Source organism: Pelobates fuscus, chromosome 5 (genome assembly GCF_036172605.1).
Source record: "Pelobates fuscus isolate aPelFus1 chromosome 5, aPelFus1.pri, whole genome shotgun sequence".
Lineage (NCBI taxonomy): Eukaryota > Metazoa > Chordata > Amphibia > Anura > Pelobatidae > Pelobates > Pelobates fuscus.
Genome location: NC_086321.1, coordinates 29349346 through 29371553, shown reverse-complemented (window position 1 = coordinate 29371553; position 22208 = coordinate 29349346). Strand labels below are relative to the sequence as shown.

At 39.9% G+C, this 22208-nt stretch overlaps 1 protein-coding gene across 1 annotated transcript in view; it reads left to right on the top strand.

Moving 5' to 3' along the window:
* Positions 1 to 21902, top strand: part of SLF1 (SMC5-SMC6 complex localization factor 1) — a 109944-nt gene extending 88042 nt beyond the window's left edge. Inside the window, exons 16-18 of the mRNA XM_063453690.1 lie at positions 16646 to 16738; positions 17150 to 17332; positions 21080 to 21902. Coding sequence (XP_063309760.1) covers positions 16646 to 16738; positions 17150 to 17332; positions 21080 to 21543 — 740 coding nt within the window. The 3' untranslated portion in view covers positions 21544 to 21902. The remainder of the gene's footprint in view (positions 1 to 16645; positions 16739 to 17149; positions 17333 to 21079) is intronic.
* Positions 21903 to 22208: the final 306 nt, after the last annotated feature.

Here is a 22208-nt window from a genome sequence, read left to right as displayed (position 1 = left end):
CTTTATGCAACATTAAATTTGGCTTCTTTACTTTAGGAGAAGGTGTTCTCAATCTTTTCATCCATCTCTGTATTTGCTGATTATTTGCCGTTATGCTCCATAGGCTATGGGAACTCACTCTCATCCACATTTATATTGGAGACCTTTATAATTGTACAATTTATTCATATAATTTTATATACTGAGTAAAATAACTTAGTTGTAGGTCAATTAAGTACATCTATAATAACATAAAGAGAGAAGGAAATTAAACCCAGTGTAAAAGTACAAACATGTTTAGGAATTGGGGGCAGAAACCTCCATCTCAACTGATGCTAGCTATTGGTCAGCTGGGAGACCTGAGAATAAGCCTGTTAGCAGAAATATGTATGTACGGCCGCACGTGTATTTGTAGTGCAGCCTCACAGGCCTGTGAGAAAGCATTAACCCCTTAAGGACACATGACATGTGTGACATGTCATGATTACCTTTTATTCCAGAAGTTTGGTCCTTAAGGGGTTAAAGGAACACTATACTGGTAGGAATACAAATCTGTACTCATAACACTATATTGCTTTTGTCCCTAACTTGATAGATCCCCCACTTCATCCAATGATTAAAGGGTTAAAAACAATGAGGATAGGTCTCCTTTTACATCACAGCAATGGCCTAGTGCGAATGCGCAGCACTGACCATGCCAGCATTAAAGCATCCCCATAGTGCTTTCCTGTGGGGAATTCAAAGATGTTAAGACATCCTCATGCAAAACGTGAGAGACGCCCAATGTCATTTCATTGGACAACATTACGTTAGGAACTAGAAAATATCTCTAGTGGCTGTCTACAGGGGGACTTAACCCTGCATTTTCTCAGGAACCACAGTGTTTTAAATTGCAGGGTTAACGGACCGGGACACTGCATCCTTACCATTTTACTGAGATGAAGTGGTCTGGTTACTAATAGTGTACCTTTAACTAAGATTGACTCACCACTAAATCTGCCTTCCTCCATGAAAGAGACACAGAAATACCAATAAATCTTTAAAGGGACACTCTAAGCACCATACACTACAGCACCACTACACTACACTACAGCCTGGTGTACGTCTTCTAGTGCCAGGAGTCCACGGGTGCCTTATTATAGTTAAGTGTCAAACTGTATGGTGTGCAGTGTTTTAGTTTTACTCTTGCCCAATAATCCAAATTGGCTCAATTTTATTCTTTTGGCTTTGTTTTTCGAATGATCACAATCTGTTTGATAAACTTCTCAAATGATTTATCTACAAAAATGACCAAATGGTGACTTCTGTAGATAAATTAATTGAAACCGTTTTCCTACAGATTGTGGTCATTTTAAAAGCTTATTCAAATGAATTAAATCAAAGGCATTTTTAGAAAACCAGCAGTAAACAAGTCTAGAACATTAACCTCAGTTTTATTGGATTTACATGTTTATGTATGTAATATATGGGCTGAAAATCCCATGTTTATATATATTATATAACACCAAATTAGAGAATGCTCCTCTTACTAGCAAATGCTCAATCCTGATTTGAGTTGTCACTGTTTATCCGCTTTAAGGCTAAACACTTGTGAACAAAGATGTGAATGGATTGCTGATTTCTTAACATATGGACTGTTTTATCCTAGGCACCGAGCCCAGACTACCTCATTCTTCTGGCTTTCATTCCATGCAGAATTTAAACCAAGTATTTCAGGGTGAAATACTGCTGTTGTCATTCACTTAGGATCTCCATAAAACTCTCATTTAATATTATACAGGTTACTCTGCTTGACCAAAACGTGATTAACATATGCATATTTGTATCTCTAATTCTTTATTGCATGAGTCATAAATACAGTCAGAGCCCTTTGGAGAGATTGCTGCTGTGTTTGTAACCTAGTAACTTTACTTAAATGAAAACACCAGCCATGATTCCAATGTAATAGAAGTATTTTATGTGTCACTTCATGTAATATGTGTGCTTGAACTATATCGACGACTTCAATGTACATAGCTAATCACATTAAGGTTATTTAGAATGACGACCACAAACACAGTTATGTTGGTTTGCAAAACATTAAATATTTTTACTGTTTACACTTTCATTGCCTCACCAATCATGGTGCCGCTGTCTGCCTTTGTTCTGTCTGTCTATGCAGATGTTAGACTTTTGCACAGGGAGATTTTGTTTTTAATCGTTTTTTTTTTTTATTGAAGTTGAAAGTTAAAGAAAACCGCACGTGAGCAATGTTCTTAAGAACTTCAAATGCATCTTAGTTATACATATGTTTCAAAGCAACATTCTTGGGTAGAACATGGTAACACACATACATAAATCTACGAATTATAGTTTTACAAATAGATAATACACAAAAACGAACCCACGTGAAAGATGGCATCTTTTGACCATTTAAAGTTTGGTGTCATTATGATTTTCAAAAATATTAATTCAAGATATTAATTTACTAAATTAAAAATTAATTTAGTCAGAGAGGCATATGTAGGAGCAAAAGCATGATTAATGAAATAATCAATACCTGTATTTATTTTTAAACAAACTTAAGGAAGGAGAGCAGGGTCATGAGAAATACACCCTCTTCCAAATTATTATGCAAATTATATCTTTCTCATTTACCTAAATAATTGATGTAAATAACAGTCAGCATAATTCTCATGTTATCAACTATTAAGAGTACAATTCAAATTGTATTGAACAAACCTCCTAACGATAACAGTATTTATTTATTTATTTATTTTTTAATCTCTTTATTTTAAATTTTTTGTAAATTTGGCATAAACAGTAAGACAAACGTTGTAGCATACCGGCTTGTGCAAAAGCCTGTAGTACATGTCGTGCAATTCAACTTTGTTATACATTATGTAGTTCAGTACATTGGCTCTTTCCTACTGTCAACCAAGGTGTGTTTTTTAGGAGAGCACACTGAAGATAGCAATAATCGGCTGCCGGTTCGCCACTGTACCTTTTTTTTTTTTTTTCACCTTCTGTATCTACAGAGCTTGACAGTATTTTTTTTAAACATAAAAAACTTACAATGCACTGTTCCAAATTATTACGCACAGTAAGTTTCAAAACACTTTATAGGTTGTAAAGAACTGAAAATTGTCATTTGTTGTGTTTGCAGCATGTTTACTGAAATCAAAAGCTATTTCAATCAAACTTATAGCAACATTTTAACTTTTTAAACATTTTAACAGGTCACGTTACATTTTAACATAGCACCCCTTATTTGATAGCAGCTTCACAAGTCTTGCATCCATTGAACTTGTGAGCTTTTGGACAGTTTCTGCTTGAATTTGTTTGCAAGATGTCAGAATAGCCTCCCAGAGCGGCTGTTTGGATGTAAACTGCCTCCCGCCCCCATAGATCATTTGCTTGAGGATGCTCCAAAGGTTCTCAATAGGATTGAGGTCAGGGGAGGATGGAGGCCACACCATGACTTTCTCTCCTTTTATCCTCATTGCCGCCATTGATGCAGAGGTATTCTTTGCAGCATGAGATGGTGCATTGTCATGCATGAAGATGATTTTATTACGGAAAGCATAGTTCTTCCTTCTGTACCAGGGAAGAAAGTGGTCAGTCAGAAACTCCACATACTTTGCAGAGCTCATCTTTACACCTTCGTGGGACCCTAAAGGGGCCGACCAGCTCTCTTCCCATGATTCCGGCCCAAAACATGACTCCACCACCGCCTTGCTGACGTTGCAGCCTTGTTGGAACAGGGTGGCCGTCCACCAACCATCCACTACTCCATCCATCTGGACCATCCAGGGTTGTACGGCACTCATCAGTGAACAGGACTGTTTGAAAATTAGTCTTCATGTATTTTTCTGCCCAATGCAGCCGTTTCTGCTTGTGAGCATTGGTTAGTGGTGGCCGAATAGAAGGTTAGTGCACAGTTGCAAGACTCTGGAGAACTCTACACCTTGATATCCGTGGGACTCCAGAGGCACCAGCAGCTTCAAATATATGTTTGCTGCTATGTAATGGTATTTTAGCAGCTGCTCTCTTGATCCGATGCATGGATCTGGCAGAAATCTTCCTCAATGTGCTTTTATCTGCACAAACCCGTCTGTGCTCTGAATCAACCACACATTTCTTAATAGTGCGATGATCACGCTTACGTTTTTGTGAAATATCTAATGTTTTTATACCTCGTCCAAGGCATTGAACTATGTCACTCTTTTCGGCAGCAGAGAGATCTATTTTCTTCCCCATATTGCATAAAAATGGTGCTCGGCTTAATAATGTGGAACACCCTCCTTTAGTAGTTTGTCCTTAAATTGGGCTCACCACAAACCGAGATTGTTTTCAGTGATCAAAAGAGCCCTGAGACACAATGCCATTCATGAGTTAAACTTAAAAACAAAATATTTAATCTTTGTGACACTTAAATAGAATTTGCATAATAATTTGGAACAGGTTGTAAAGTTTGTCGACAAAAATGCCCCACACATAATCAGCTGTTACACCTTCTGTTAGGTGATTTGACAAATAGTTCTACGAACGTTATAAGGACCAGGTGTAGATAAAAAGAAAGTATAAACTGTTCAAGTTGCTAGATAAGAATCCTCTGCTTTCACGTTTGAAAATGGAAATGTAAGTATGTTCATTCCATCGATTGGATCTAGACCCGCTTAGCAAGTGTTTTGGGGGACTTGCAGTACACATGATCAGCTGATTTCATTATTTTTTTTTCCTGTTAAGAAGCAGATAGATAAGAGGGGTTAAAGGTTTCAGGGAAAATGCAAAGTGTGAAAATGTCCTTCCAGTTCGCCTGCATGAGGTAGCAATTGCACTACAGGTGTAGTAGTGTCCCTCCTGTGCTAGCACAGAACCAGTAACTATCATCCAGATACACTCTTGTGCTTTACTGGCAATATTTACCGAAAAGACAACCAGAATTGTAAGTGACGAAGCTAGCAACTTCATCAGCAGCAAAACCTTCCACATACATAATTGTGCCTTACTGGCAACATTTACAAAAAGGGCAATTAGTATTGTTTGTGAGAAAGCTAGCAACTTTGTCAACAGCAAAACCTTGACTGATAGGCAGCCTGCTTTCTAATCACTGTTTACAATCCATAAATTCACCAAATGGAAAAGTTGTGCCAGTACTTCAAATAATTAAAACTAAGGTGTCCCAAATGAGCAACACATAAATAGATTACTCTATTGGAAATAGAGTAAATCAAAGAGGCGCACTTTTGTTCCATTAGAAAGAGACCGTCGGTATTTGCAGCAGCCCGATCCACCTCCTATTTCTTCATCATGTTTTCTGACATTTTGCTCACTTTTCCTCAATCAAATGTTTCTTATAGAAAAGCAATTAGGATAAAAAGCACATGCGCATAACATTCTGCACTCAGCCAATCAAATACTTCCCATAGAGAAGCTTTTAGGATGAAATGCGCATGCGCATCACGTTCTGCACTCAGCCAATCAAATACTTCTCATAGAGAAGCTTTTAGGATGAAATGCGCATCACGTTCTGCACTCAGCCAATCAAATACTTCTCATAGAGAAGTATTAAATCCACGAAAACCATGCAAACTGTCTACATTGTATAGATAGGACATTCAGCGTCGCCATTCAATGTGTGAATATGTCGAACATCAAGAACAGAGTGGACGAGGAAGCACCGTATAGTGGCTGTCAGTGTGACTGCCATTGGATGTGTGTTCAGCTCTGCGATGTATAACTACAGGGTCAGTGCTCCACAAACACTTCATTGAGATTAAGTGATTTAGGTTCCTATAGTCTCCGTTCAAACCTGTGCAAAAGGGCTTTATATCTTGTATATATAACATTCGCCATAATGTGTAAACACTATTAAATCTTAGAGAACAGAAACATCCAGATTATACCTGTTACAATTACTTGATACAGTTTATCAGCTACTTAATAATGAAATCAATAACCTGTCTTCTAATACAATAGACACCTTTTTGTTGAGATTCTGCCCATGCTGGCTTTTCTGTTCTCCAACTCACAATTAAAGTAGTAGAAGCATTCTGGATTATTCACTAAGTGAGAATTCAAACTGAATTTCAAATTTAAGATACAAATATACGAACTGGAAAAATTCTCGAAGTCAGCAATGCTTCCAGTTCGGCTACTTTGGCCTTCAGTTTGAAATTCACTTTGGATTCTCACCTTAGTGAGTGACCCTGATTGTTTCAGTTAACTGTTACATGTATCAATTGAATGTTTCTGTATAATAAGATGTAATAAAGTGTTCATATCTTATAGTAACTTTTATACTTTTCCAATCATAGTTTGCATGTATCTAGGATTGCTGTTTCCACACATCCTTGAGTGGGCAGACTTATTAAGAGGAACACTATAGCGTTCGGAATTGAAACGTGTATTTCTAACGCTATAGTGTTCTAGTCTCTGGTTAGAATCAGGCTCCTCCTCCACTTAAATTTAACAAAAGGAAACCGATTTTAATTACGTTTCCAAGATGTTCTCCCATGACATCATCTTATATGCTGACTTTTCTTCAGCTTCTCGTCTAATCAAATGATGCTCATAGAGAACTCGTCATTGCTGAAGTGCGTCTAGTGGCAGTCAGTGTAAGCATTGTCGCTTCTACAAAAGGGCAAAGTTCTACATTGCATGGTTAAAACGATAGGGCCTCTGCACCCAGACCACTTGATTGAGAGGCAGTGTTCTGGGTGCCTTTAGGTGTCCCTTAAGTTGTTTATCTCAACATTAATATTAGGGATACCTTCTTGATTAATTGGAATAACTTGTGCAATTTGTAAAGAAGACCAGGTGAAGTATAATTTTTTTTATTTTTATTTTTTTTTAAATTCTGTATTTTTGCAGTGCATTTGTCAATCACAGGCTTGCATATGTTACCCCAACGGCAATCCATATGTAGGTTTCAAGACATTAGTTACATTGGGGATGAGATAAACAGTTCACACTTTTTTTTTTTATAGATACACACTTTTGATATCAGGTTGGATATAAACATGGTTTAGGAATAACTTGCTCCTACTTGCAATATGACATGCTAAAATAATTATACATGTAACTACGATAAACACAGATTGATCACTCGGTTGCTTATAAAGAAAATTGCAGGTCTCTCGTGATACATAGGAGGGCAAGAGGAAGAAAAAAAAAAAAAAAAAGAAAAAAGGAACCAGAAAAATATAGAAACTCTGAAGAACTTTCTGCTTTATAACATTAGTATATTAGCTCAGGTAGGTTAAGCTAGGCAATCGACTGACTAGTTTGGTCTCGTCTAAGGTGAATACTCCGTTGAGCAATAACATAACATCAGGTCAGATACTTTCGTCCTGCACCCACTCAGCATATAAAAGCTAAACACCAGGCTATACAAATATCTCTATCCGCTATATCTACTAGGGATAGCTCTAATTACAGGTTGGTTAGTCGAGTGAAGTAGGTACGGTAAACAAAAAGAAGTTAAAACCCAGATTAAGACATGCTACTCATATTCATGATCTACAAAGTGTTAATGCGCTCTAGCATAAAAGTACAAACATTAACAGATTACTTAACCTGCACCTATCTGAACACTAACAGTGAGGAGTAGACATGCTAGCTGGGGACTCAGGCTAATGCTACCTTCAGGCCTATTTATACGCTGGGCCTAGGAGAACATGCTGATCTGAGAGCTAAATTATTACAGTTAGGACCTTACAACAATTAGCATGTTAGCGAGATCGTGGCAGTATTAAATGAGTTAAGTCCCGTATGTTACTGCATGTGGCACAGAAGGGTGTGCTCGCTGTGTCCCGATGTGTACAGGCTCTGGGTCGTGTGCGGTCAGGCAATCCGACTGTTCAAGGCTGTCTGCAGACATGTACCTGTCAGCAGTGTCGTGGGTGTGTGGCTCGAGCTCTGGGTATCTGGGCTGCGGGTTGTTACCAGCGGCTTCAAAGTCCCGAGATGTGCATAATGCAGGGGCTGGAGCCCAGTGCCGCCTGCATTGCAGGTAGACCCCCTCAGCCTATGCCCACCGGGTGTACAGTCCTGATCAGCATGGGGGCGCCCTGTCCGAGGGCTGCACGCTCGCACGGTGAGGTGCGGGTGGGTTGGCTCACCATCCTTGTGCCGGCCTGTGCTTGCTGTGCACCGGTTCGGTGTATCCCTCCGTTGCAGGCTGGAGCTCGGAGGTTGGTAAGTTTGGCGTGAGGGTCGGAGGTCACAGGAGTCTTAAGGTGGCTGAGAGGTCGAGTGTATTGGCTGGTCTCGCGGGGGTATGAATACCGGTGAGTGCCGTCACCCACGGCCCGTTGCGGCTGTCCCGGCCATCTAGTTTTTCGGCGCCGTGTGAGTTTGGAGGTCGCTTTAATGTTTCTCGGCGGGAGTCCGCCCAAGTGTCGCCGGACCGCTGGGCGAATCCAGGATGCTGCCGCTTGTCTCGCCATCACGAAGGCTCGGCGCCCGGTCCCGCGTTCTGTCCAGAGGGCCATGCAGAGCCGCTCGAAGAATACCCAGGTATGTTTGGGTGGCGTGATATGTGTGCGCCGTGTTGCAGGCCGTGCTTGTGCCGCCATCTTGATTGGGCCCTGAGAGTTTCGCCTCACCATAGGTTTAGTCGCCTGTTTGCATTGCTGTGCGGGGGTAGTCGCCCCCATCGAGGACCGGGATATCCCCCACCGGTCCAGAGGGGGGGGTTGCAGGGCATCGTGTGCTACTAGCTTGTGAGCGGTTCCTGTGCCGGACGATCGGCCGTCTCCCCCAGGCACTCGTCTCCGCTCCCGTGTAGGCCTCATGGCCGGTTCAAGCGCTCGTGTTGCGGTCTGTGGCAAGGCAGGTATCATTGCATTCCGCCGGGTGTCCTGCTTAATGTTCCGAGCCCCCGGCACTGCATTCATGTTTTGGTCGGCTAATATTGCTGATAGAGTGCCTGCTGGTGCCGGAGCGGTTAGAGAGCGCGTCCGGCCATCTTGGCAGTCAAGCCCCGCCCCAGTATAATTTATTTTTATCAAAATCTAATTAAAAAGCAAAAAAACCACTGAGCATATTTCAAAACAGCTTTTTTTTTAATAATGTATAATACAGCAATCTAGTAATGACAAAGAAACAGGTTTAGAAACAGGAACAGGCAGCGTAATTGTCATTCACACATTGATTAGCATTTATTGTATAGTAGTAAAGCTCCTACTTTTTACATGGAAACACTGTATATATTCAAACTAGCTTGATTGTCATGATAAGGTCGAATGACTAGACAGGGAGTTACACCATAAACTATTTATAACATATCCAAGCCACATAGCACTTGTGTTTTATTGGACACCTCCTGTGTAATATCACGACATTTTTCTAAACCTATTTAGTTTAGAAAAACATCGCCTGAGAGGGGATATGATAACATTATACAAATATATTCGGGGCCAATACAAACCATTGTGTGGAAATCTATTCACAAACCAGACTTTACATAGGACACGAGGCCATGCGTTTAGACTGGAAGAAAGAAGATTTCGTCTAAGGCAAAGGAAAGGTTTTTTTACTGTAAGAACAATCAGGATGTGGAATTCTCTGCCTGAAGAAGTGGTTTTATCAGAGTCCATACAGATGTTCAAACAGCTACTAGATGCATACTTGCAAAGACAGAATATTAAAGGATATAATCTTTCAATGTAGGGTAATAACTGCTTGATTCAAGGATAAATCTGACTGCCATTCTGGGGTCAAGAAGGAATTTGTTGTCCTAACTTGTTGCAAAATTGTGCTTGAAACTGGGTTTTTTTTAAATTTTTTTTTGCCTTTTGGATCAACAGCAAAAAACAAATGTGAGGAAGGCTGAACTTGATGGACGCAAGTCTCTTTTCAGCTATCTAACTATGTAACTATGACGTGATATTGCACGAGTATTGTGAGGCACATGTAGTAAATATATATATATATATATATATATATAAATGATGCCATACACAAGTGCTACATCATCGCATGACATTTCACTGAACTGCACATCAGCTGCGTCATAGAAATGTGAAGTAAACTTTACTTGCTAGTTGGAGTAAACGTATAGAATTAATATCTAAAAATAATAACTTAAAAACCGACATGTAGGCATAGACACGTGATACAGTTACCACTCCATTGATCATCAGCTGAGAGTAAGAGAGAGAGTCCCCCCACTTATTACATAATGCTATTCCAATATGAGCGTGTTTGAGAGTGAAGTTGTATTATAGTATAGCAAAACTACCAAAAACTTTATTTTAGATTGATGTCACATACATCAAATATATGACATCATTCTACAAGTTTATCAACTTATACTGAAAATGTAAAATTAGCAGAGGACGGCCTGTTTTTGAGTTGTCGCAGTAATGCTTTCATTTCTTCTAGTTTGTCTGACGTGTGATCCTGGCGTGCCAGCTGGTATTGCAGTGGTTGCTGTTGAGACATGTGTAAAATAATCTGATAATTGGCCAACGAGTCTGTTTGTTCTGGTTATGCCATGCTTTGTCTTTAGGGGATAGTCTGTCAACACTGATAGAAAGAGTCCCATCGTTTTAGATATGTTTGCAACAAGTCATTAATGATGTATCTTGCTTCTCTGTAAATCTTGTGATACTGTTAAAGTCTTTGACATGGTGTCCATGAGTGTGAGATTGGAAGCTGGTGATATGCTTCAGAGGGTGAAGTGACTGCTGCTAAGGTGACTGTGACTGTTAAAAGGGTGGATAGGGAGGGGCGTGGTCTGACCCGCGACAATAGCATGTAGCAGGAGCTCTGCTCATACAGACCCAAAATAAGCGTTTTTTTACCAGCGAAAATACAGGGAAGCATACAAAAGGGAACCTAAAGATGTCCCAACCGAAGAACAAAACCAAGAACCCGGACAAAGGGGAAAAAAACGCATTCTTTGGAGCAAGATCTCAACAGCCCAAACAGGCCGCAGTGCAAGAGAGCGACCAAGATGGCGACGGAGATGACACGCTGCCGCTGCAGGAAGACCCAACAGAGAACCTGCCGATCACGCAAGGAGTACTGCAAAAATGCCTAGACTCTATGTCAGACTAAATATTAGCTAACATTAATAAAACTTTAGCGGACCTAGGAAGGACATGCAAGATCTGGGCGACCGCACGGCCAGAATGGAGAATAGAATGTGAGAATACGCGGAGGCCCACAACGACATGGCGGAGCATGTGCAGAGACTCGAACATCAACAAGACCAGCTACAGCTAAAAATAATGGACTTAGAAGGTTTCGAGGTATCCCCGAAGATGTGAAACACCCGGACCTAACAGAGTTTTTAACAGGCCTGTTTAAAATGCTGGTACCGGACATACCCGCAGACATGCTGCTCATCGACAGAGCGCATAGAGTGGCCAGGCCGAAATTTTTAATAGCAGAAGCCCCACGAGACGTGTTGGCAAAACTTCACTACTATCATACAAAGGACACCATTATGCAAGCATCGAGAACACGTGGAGACCTGCCAGAATGTTATGGACACATTCAGTTATACTCGGATCTCTCAGCACTTACCCTCCAAAAACGCAGAGCATTTAAGGAAATCACGGAGGCTCTCAGGACCCAGAAGCTCCTGTACCGCTGGGGCCACCCAGTTCGGCTAATCCACAGAAATGGGACTCTCACCACCATATTGTCACCGGAGGATGGCAAACGGGTTCTGAAATCCTGGGGCATCACCACGCAACAACTTCCAGAGATTACGAAGCCCTCGCAAAGATTACCCTCGGACTGGAAGAAAGCCCGAAGATGAAAGGGCCTCCCAAGACCAAACATGGCGGCTCATGGTTTGAATATAATTTAATAGTCAAGTTCTGTTGTAATGTATTTAACTAGATAATCTCAGCCTGGAATGTAGATATAACTGCATTATGCTGAATTGATCCAGGGCATAGAAATAATGATCAGGAGAACAATAACAGGCTGAGGATACAACTGTTTAGATGATAAGAGATGTTAAAGTTTAATTGTTTCGTTATAATCTGACATGTGTTATTGTGATATGCCATGTCCCAGGATGAGTTCACTGAGCGGTTAAATACCACCTACCACAGACAGTAGGAAGAATGACAAACGCCAAAAACTCACCTACATACCACACCTGAACCCTATTATAATACTTAGTGACATAACACAATACCACCCAGGGAGAGGGAAAGACGCTATAGAAATTACACAACTCCCTCGACTGTCGCACAGAAAGGGCGGCTATCACTAAGGGGAACAAAAAAAAAAAACAGTATAATGGGCAATACCAGAATTGAGAGCTCCAGCAAACCCCATTAAGATGGGACCATGCTCACTAACCTAAAAGAGAAAACTCTGTAAAGCACCGATAAGGGTCGGACACTACTACTGTACTGTAAGTTCAAACCCCCACCACGTTCTCTCACAGTGCAGACGCTCTGCACTCAAGCCCAGTTTAGGGTATTAATAGTAGGTACTACTACTTTGTCCCCCCCCCCCCGACCCTCCTTAGTTGCACCAACATCCCATTTCCCTAAACCGCGAAATCAAGACAGCACAATAAAAAGCAAGCAAACGCATCGCAAACCAGGACAGACGGTGTGAGTACGATATAGCCAAATATATCGTGTTACGAGCCACACACAGTAAACACACACAGAGCAACTAAACCAAAACACACACCAAATCATAGAAAAAGAAAACCCTGCGCAAAAGCAATAGAACCACAAAATGAAAATATACTCCCATAACGTAAAAGGGTTAAACACCCCCTACAAAAGACATTGTTTATTCAGAGACCTGAAACAAGAACAGGCTGATATTGCATGCCTTCAAGAGACTCACTTTAAAACAAGCCCCATGCTCAGACTAGATCTTTACCCACACCAGTACCACTCAGTCACGGGGCACAAATCCAAAGGAGTGTCAATCCTCATCAAAAACACGGTAGCATTCACACACCATGAGTCACACATAGACTCCTTGGGGAGATACATTTTACTACTATGCATGATAAATAACGTAGAATATACCATAGTATCGATCTATGCCCCAAACATTGACCAATGAAATTTCCTTCACAAGCTATTAACTAAAATAACGCGGGTTCATTGAGGCATGTTGATCCTATGCGGAGACTTCAACCACATTATGGATCCCTCTTGGGATACGACCACACACTCGAACTCTAAGCAAAGAGCAAAACTCCACTCCGCATGCACCGCATATAAGAAAATTATGGACGACTACCAGCTATATGACACATAGCGAGTACTGCACCCAATCCAAAGGGCTTACACATATTACTCTGCCCCCCACAAGACCTACACACGAATCGATAGATTCCACATCCACAGGCAACACCTAGACCAACTAGCAGACAGCAACATACACATGATCAGCTGGTCAGATCACGCAGCAGTGACATTAACGATTAAAGATCAATATGAATACAAGCACAAAAGCCCATGGAGACTAAACGAATACCTGCTAAACGATAAGTCATTCATAGACTCCCTATCAATAGAAATCACACAATACTTTGAAACCAACCACTCTCAACAAATGCCAATGAGCACGATATGGCAGGCACACAAACCAGTTATCAGAGGATTACTACTGAAAAGAGCAGCACAAGCATAGCACACAAGCACAGTGGACAAGCTGGCACAAACAATTGCAAGAGGCAACCACACAACATAAAACACAACCAACTGACACGCTACAAAACACAATTAAAGACTTACAGGACAGTCTTTAGGAGCACACTCTACAAAGAGTGAATTTCAATTTAAGAAAACTCAACATGCAACAATACACGCAAGGCAACAAAGCCATTAAACTATTGACGTCTAGGCTCAAACGCAGAGAAGTAAAGAACAGAATCGAGTACGTAATAGACCACAACAACACGAAAGCCATATCACCAGTAGATATAAGTAAAGCCTTCGCCTCATACTATCAAGCGCTATACAACTTAAAACAGGCGGAAGGTATAGAACAGACTAGCAGGGACATCCACACATATCTAGAGGACATCCAATTGCCATCATTAACAGACACCCAAATAGCAGATTTAATAGCACCTATCATTGCAGAAGAAATAGAAAATACAATCAAATCGCTACCAAAAAATAAAGCTCCGGGCCCGGATGGCTTTTCTAACATATACTATCAAACTTTCCGCAAGATCTTAGCACCACACCTAGCGCAACTATTCAACCAAGCCACACAATTAGGAACGTTGCCCCAAGAACTGCTAATGGCGCATATCATCACACTCCCCAAACCAGGCAAACCACCAACACACTGCCCCAACTTCCGTCCAATCTCACTTTTGAATACAGACGCTAAATTGTACGCCAAAGTACATGCACAAAGATTAAGCAAGATACTGCCGTCATTGATCCACAATGATCAAGTGGGCTTCGTAGCAGGGAGACAGGGATCAGATAACACACGTAAGGTATTAAACCTTGTACATAGCATACGAAGGATGGGAAAAGAAAGCCTCTTAATATCATTGGACTCAGAGAAAGAATTTGATCGTCTCAGCTGGCCATTTCTACAAGAAGTTCTCCAGAAGTTTAACTTTCCCGAACACTTTCTCAGAACGATTCATGCCCTGTATAGCCATCCCACAGCCAAGGTTGTAAATGCAGGTTTCTGCTCGGAGACCTTTGAAATAACGAACGGAACAAGACAAGGCTGCCCACTTTCGCCCTTGTTGTACATTCTAGCGTTAGAACCGTTGGCCAGCAAAATAAGAAACAAAATCTCAATTAAAGGTGTCAAGCTGGGCAGTGAAGAGTACAAATTAAGTCTCTTCGCAGATGATGTTTTCCTCACATTAACGGAGCCGCATATTTCAATGCCTAATCTTGTGAAACAGATAGAATTATACGGGAAATACTCATACTATAAGCTAAACGTTAAAAAGACGCAAGCCATGGGAATAAATATCTCCAGACCACAACTGTTTATGTCAAGTGCAATGTATGTACAATTTACTTGAAATATGTAATGGAACAAAACAAACTGATTTCGCGCCCCCCCCCCCCCCCCACCCACTTTCCTTTCTGTATCCCCCATACATTTATTATGAAAAATAAAAATTGTCAAATTAAAAAAAAAAAAAAAATTGGATAGAAGACTGCACTGTAAAACTCTACTACTACTAGGTCTTTATTCTATCTCATCCAATGTTGAAGATACTAGGGGGGCGGGAGAAGGGGGGAGGCTGGGTAAAAACAGGCAAGTAAAATTTGGGGCTTGTGGACAGTAGAAGCTGTTCAGTCATGTGTTGTAATTAGCTATTTGCTAACCCAAAGTGATATGTAGTAATGAGACTGCAAGAAGTGACTATGTCAAGCCTTGTGGTCCTTGCACTTAGACTCTTGCTGTCTCTACATCCCACATCTTTGCTGTCTATTGATGTTAAAGCCTGCCTAAAGCAACTGTTGGTATTGCAGCCTACCCCATGCCATGCCTTCGTGATGGAGAGAAAGAATGCGAGTGGTAGGGATTGAACAGGTCTTTCAGAAGGAATTGATTAGCTTTATTTTTCTTTTGATTGATAAAAAAAAATTGTTGACCCACTATGTCATTTTAACTTATACTTGAAGTGATATGATTTGCACAGTGCTTATTTCTGAATTACGGTACTTGCATATCTTATTTTATAAGCTCTGCAAGACCTCTCTGTGCGTCTGTGTGCATGCTAAACATATAGAGAGATATTTAGATATTTAGATATATATCTGTAAAATTGGCAACACAATCATTGGAACATCCTTAGAAAAAGATCGCCTCATTAAAGGGGTGATTTATTTGAAATACTAGTTATGGCATTTTGCAGTGCGGGCCTCTGCATGTATAAATGAGTCGTGCCCTCTAACCAACTAGTCACTGTTCAGCACGACTGTAATGCACCGTAATCTGGCGGTCACCACTGGAGACAGGCTAACATCTCAATCATCCCTCTTGCTCTCATTAAAACACAATTTACTGCTAGAAGGTATTGAAATGTGTGAGACTCGAACATCTTTAGAAAGCACGCGTGGGTGATTTAAACTTCCACTTTAAAAGCATACATGTATGTGTCAAAATGCGTCACCTTTTTCACATTTTATTCAGTGTCTGTCTGTAGTCAAGGCACTTTGCAGGGAATAAGAAAGCCATCTGCTAAAGGATTTGAAATTGTGAATTATCCTGTACTGTGTAAAGGCACTCGTGCTTGGCCAGGGAACATTCATTTGAATTAAGCTATAAATGCTGTGTAAAAGGATGGCTCATGTAATGCAGGTTCATGAATAATTTTAAGGGAGGGCAACTGCACACTTTAAACTTTTATTGCTTCAAAACGTAGTGTTTTTGGAGTTCACTGTTCATTTTGAAGTTTTATTATATGCCATTGAAGCATTAAAACCTTAACTGTGAAAAGGAGGGGGGCAAGGATAAAATAATTTTACTACTAGACCTCGGGCAGCCCAGCCTCACAGCTAAATTTGCAAGTCTGCTATGACTATTTATTTATTTTCTTTCTCTTCCATGAATAGAAAAGGAGTAGTTTTCTCATTCTCGAACATCTTGGCAGGCGGCCACACAGCCTACTTTTATGCACTTTTTTAAAAATAATTTGTCTGCGTTATATCTTACATTCTTCAGTGTTATCTAATCATTTTGTTATGGTTAGGAGAGACCGCTCTACATACAGCTTGCATAAAGAACAAAGTGAAAAAATTGATCATGCTGCTCAGTTTACCCGGAACAGACATTAATGTCAGAGGTAAGTTCTTCTTTAGAATTTCATGTTTTTTTTACATTTAGATTTATCATTGCTGAAAATGAATGCTCTTTTTTTCTGGCTGTACAACCAATGTATTACCGCACCCCACCATTATTGTACAAGCAATTCTCTGGCATTCAATATGTCATTACTGTACTCATTAATATGTCAGTATTGTTATCATTGGTTTGTGTTTTTGGTGTTTTTTTTTTTATTATTCTTTTTTCCACATGCACAATACGTTTAGTCATTAGAGCTATTTTCTTTATTTTTCCTTGTTTTCCTTTATTTGTATGAAACAAGCTGCCTACATACACTGTTATTCGGCATAGTGTCGATTGCCATTGTGTGGGATGTGTATGGTGTTCCTGCATCTTTCCCTTGTTTAATTGTTTCTGATTTATAACTCAGACAATGCTGGCTGGACGCCTTTGCACGAAGCATGTAACCATGGCAGCACTGAATGTGTCCGTGAAATTTTGCATCGCTGTCCAGAAGTGGACCTGCTCAGTCATGTGGACGGTGTGACTCCATTACATGATGCCTTACTTAATGGTCACGTTGAGATTGGCAAAATGCTGCTTCAGTACGCGGGTAAGTTGATGCAAACATTTTCTTCTACGTTATCTTTAAGGAATTCTGATAAATTAAATTGGGACTTTAGAACATTAATGTTATGGTCATTTTTTTAATTAATCACAATTCAATTTTATTCAGTTTGCTCATTGTGCATTTCACAATCAAGCAATGGATACATTAAATTGTGTTTTTCCCCTCCTTTTCAAATGATTTTTTCAATTTGAAAATGTATGAATGACACAATGTTTGAGTGTAATTACTTGTCTAGATTAGTTTGACAGTTCAGGGTTGTTGTTTTTTTTAAAGGTTAACCTGCAAGGTGTAACGGCTGCAGTAGTTTAGAATGATTTAAGTTACATTCGCTGTTGGCCAAAGTAACCCCTAGGTGAGCAGAGAATAGCTTTTAATTCATTTAAATTAGAGTATGATGTCTCTTAATTATCTGCAAGCTTCTCCTGCCCTCTAAAGGCCACTTACTGTCTCTATAAAAGACAACCATTCTCAGTCCCGATCATTCTTCACTCTTTACATTTATTGAAGTGCGATGGTCTGTCTCTTAATTTATCAACAGAGGCATGCTTCTGACATGTCGAGCCAATACCTGGCTACACTTCAATCAGTCCGACTGATACACCAGCCAATGTTAGATTAGATTCCAGTCCTGCGTGGGAGATGGCTCAGCAATGAGAGTTGTGCACATTTTTTTTTCCTCCTGTCCTTATGATAAGAGAAGGTTTCAAAACGACTTGTGTCCTGAGAGGGGAGATCTTTTTGAACTTGCATTCATCAAGATCTTTGAGCAATGATTCTGTCAGCATGCAGACTCATCTATGGGTTTGTTACATATCTTGGGAGTGGTCTGTCAAGTTATCTGACACCATGGGAGAACAGCATTAAAATTCAAGGAGGATCCAGATGTATTTAAATACAAACTTTGTAACATGTTAAGTGCAGTGGAATATTAATGTGCATTATGCTAACGGTTTTGACAGTGCACTTAACCTTTAGATACAATAGACTTAAAATATGCTTAGCAGCTTTTCTGGTTATTTTGCGGTCTACACGTTATGCAACTTGCATTATCTGGTTTGCCAATATACATTTTTTCTCCTGTATGGATATTCATTGACAGTTTTCTTCGGGGAATATACATCATACTTACAATGGGACAGAAGCAATGACATGAGAGAGAGAAAATAAAAAGCCAGAAATTGCTTAAAGAGTTGCTCCAAACACAATGCCCACTGCAGTGGTTTGGAGTGGTCATAAAGTTTGTATAGTCTGGATGTGCAGTGTTTCTGCTCAGAGTTATTTTTAACTGTGTTGGGTGCTAGTTACACCCTCACCACATTATGACTTGGGCATCCCAGAATTGTGTTCCAGCTGCCTAATGTCAATTCTGTGCATGTTTTATGTATATCATCAGGGCACCTGCAAGGGGAAGATAGCTTTCCCCTCCTTCTCTGTGTACGCTCCCTTCCACCTCTCTCCGTAACTGTTTATTTATTTATTTTTAAATAAAAATATCCCTCCCCTCGCTCGGATTGCGCAAGTGCGCTCTGAGCTGGCAAAATAGGAGAAGCCTGTGATTGAGATGACGTCAGGACGGGGTGTGGAAGACAGCTCCAGGAGCTATGACCAGAGATGTAAGTCGTGTCAATTAAAATCCTTTGTACAGGTTTTAAAGTGGATGTCCAGAGGTCCTAATAGTAATGCCCTATATGGTATTTTAAATGGAAAATAATATATACCTAAAGGGTTGGATTAACCCTGTAAGTAGTCACACAGAGTAGTAGTTGTTATGCAATGAAGTACCACATTTTAAGGTTTATCATAGATAAGGTATTAAACACATTCTCTATTCTACTTTTTTTAAGTTTGTAAAGATTCCTTCCACAGGGTATCTGCAGTAGCAGACAGCTTCCACCCAGACCAGGAAGATGCTCTACCAATCAGGAACTTGTCATTCTATTCTACGGAGTACAATCTTATTCCATGTTGTTGGATATATGTATCAGCCACTGGCAACATTTCGATTCATCTATTCTGAATCAACTGATAGCAGCCGTACTGCAACTTTTATTGGTTTATTGGCGCTCTCTTCACAGATAAGTGAACCGAGCTTTGGCCATGGCTCTGGCTTCCTCCAACATCCAGTGAGGTTAGGAATGAACTAATTGTAACAATATCTTCTATCACGGCAGTTATAAACTTTATTTAGAGGGAGAGAGTATTGAGAAATAAAGGCTTCCATAACTGGATGAGCCACAGAGACCACTCACTATTTATCGAATGCTTTATTCCAGATTGTGTTATTTATATTGCCCTAATATACTTAAACTGTAATTAAACTACTTGAATCCCACTACTGCAATGTTTTTTTTATAGCTAAGTATTTTATTGTTCATTTTTTGTAAACCACATGAGAGCCAGCATTTTAATATGCCGTAGGAAGATTAAACTAAAACCTGAAAGTGAGAAACAGCCTAACAAGTGCCATTCTCTAAATTATGGCCTCAGTAATATCCTTTTTCAAGTTTATTAGCCGTACAAATCCTGCTTCTTGGTGAACATCCCTAACCTCCTTTTAACTAACTCCAAACAGTATTAGAACAATAGCTGAGATTTCTAAACAAAGACACGATTCTTAATGCTAAACGTAATACCCTTAGTACTCCATTTTCTCTTAGCCATACTTTTTTTTCCCATTCACGTGCCTCCAGTGTGTTTTATAGAGAATGCACTAATATTGTTTATCAGCATCATGCAGCAGTAGGTGAAAGGGATCAGTCAGTGAGCTAATTCCCTTCATCTCTCAAGTAATTTAATGTATGGCCATTGACAGACCATTTGTGGTGGGCTCCACTCGAAGAACCCCGTGCCAAGGGTGGACGAGACCCCGTTATAGGTGAATGCTCAGCTCACAGAATGCAAATTATATATAGCCATGCCAATGATGCCACTGATTATTTACAGTCTAATGCCAGCCATTAATATATTACAAAAGAGAGGCACTGTCAGTAGAAGGCAGGTAGAAAGAAGGATACAAAATGATACATGGTGGAGGTGTAGAATATGTTAGAGATTTACAAAAATTGGAATGGAAGGCGTTTTTAACCTGTGAGTGCCAGATGGGAGAGAAGTGCAAACATCTTCACATACTGCATCCTTCGTCTTTTAAGTGGGAATTAATGGCTGGTAACTGTATTTCCCAGATGGTTGAGGTTTTTAGGGGAAAAGTGAGGCACATAGAGGTATTAACAAAGGTTATAGGAAGGAAATGTACAGAAAACAAAATAAACATAGCTCTCTTTTTGGAAACGAGGAAACAGCAGGACTGAATATTGTTCATTAACATTTGATGAATTTCAAGTCTTTTGATGTACCTACGTACCCACTTTAGAAATCACAGCTGCATTTCATGGATTTTATTCCCCTTTCTAAGTAAGTTCCATTAGGTTATGAACAATGCTAGGTGAATTCTGATTCTAAAACTGGGGCACTCAGTAGGTATCTTTCTGATTTTTGGAACCAGAATTGTTGGGGGGCCCACTGTTTCTTTCTAATCTACAGTGTGTTCTCAAGGTCCATGGATGTCAGGTGTCTGTTTTTCTACTGACATTAAGTTTATCTCAAATGAAATGTATTAAAACCTGGAATTACCCTCCTACAACCATTCAAATGAAGACTGGTCCATACCCTTACTTACAAACTGCTCTGTGGGTTTTTGTTTTACTGAATTTAAAATATCTTTTGTTTCAGGGCCTATTATTTTACAGCAAAAGGACGGTGATGGGAAATTTCCGTTGGATTATGTTATATCACCTGAGCTGAAAAAGGAACTTTTTGATATTGTCCAACTGGAAGAAACCATTGAGGATTTTCACAAGCATGCAGAACAGGAGTTTGACAAACTCAGAACAGAATTTAGTGCATTTTTACTTTCTCGAATGTTGTTGAATTTCATATCTCTTTTCGATTTGCCTTTAAATTCTCTCACTGCAAGGACACTTTATCCAAATGCTGCTGCTTTTGTTAATTGTATAAAGGCTAAAGGTACTGCACAGTCCTTCTCGGCCTCACTCGTGGAACGATACATCGAAGCCATAGTCACCATGCAAAACCTAAGTGACCCTCTCCAAGCTTTTCCAGATGGTCTACTAGACACCGAGGGATTCAATTTACAGATTCTGATGGCACTCCTTCAATCCATGACGTCACATTAAACAAAAATGAAAATTCACCATTGAAAATTCACATTACAAAACTACTTTTGCACATTTGTTTTACCTGCCCATAAAAGTGGCTGAAATCAACAGTTTTCTGTGCGATACCAGTCCGGTGTTATTCCTACAACTAACATGTTGAAAAATGCTTCTCCCATTTACAGTTTGTGGGCTCTAATGATATGTAATTACTCATTTTTTTTGTGAAATCCCACATTTATATTGAAATGTCACATAATACACACAGCAAGCAGCAGGAGTAAGACCATAAACGAATTACAAATGCTATCGATTCAAAGGAATACTGTGCAAGCACACAGCACCCTAGCCTGAACACAGATACTAAATGCATATTGATGGCTTCTGTAATACAGCCCTTGTTTTTATTTTTTTCCATAAACTGTTGAAAACCCTGTGAAGACTCTGAAGAAGCTGTTGAACCCGGAATGTACAAAGCAATAGAAGGATATTGTGCAATCAGGTGGACAACGTTTCCATCATAAATGTGTTCAGTTTTTGTAACTTACCATGTAGAATACATGCTATATTTTTCTTTCTTGTTGTGAAAAATGTTTCCAGTGTGTAAAATAGGATACTTCAATTAAATTAATGTAATCATTGTAGTGAGGTTTATAAACCAAAACACATTGTTTTAGTAAATGCTA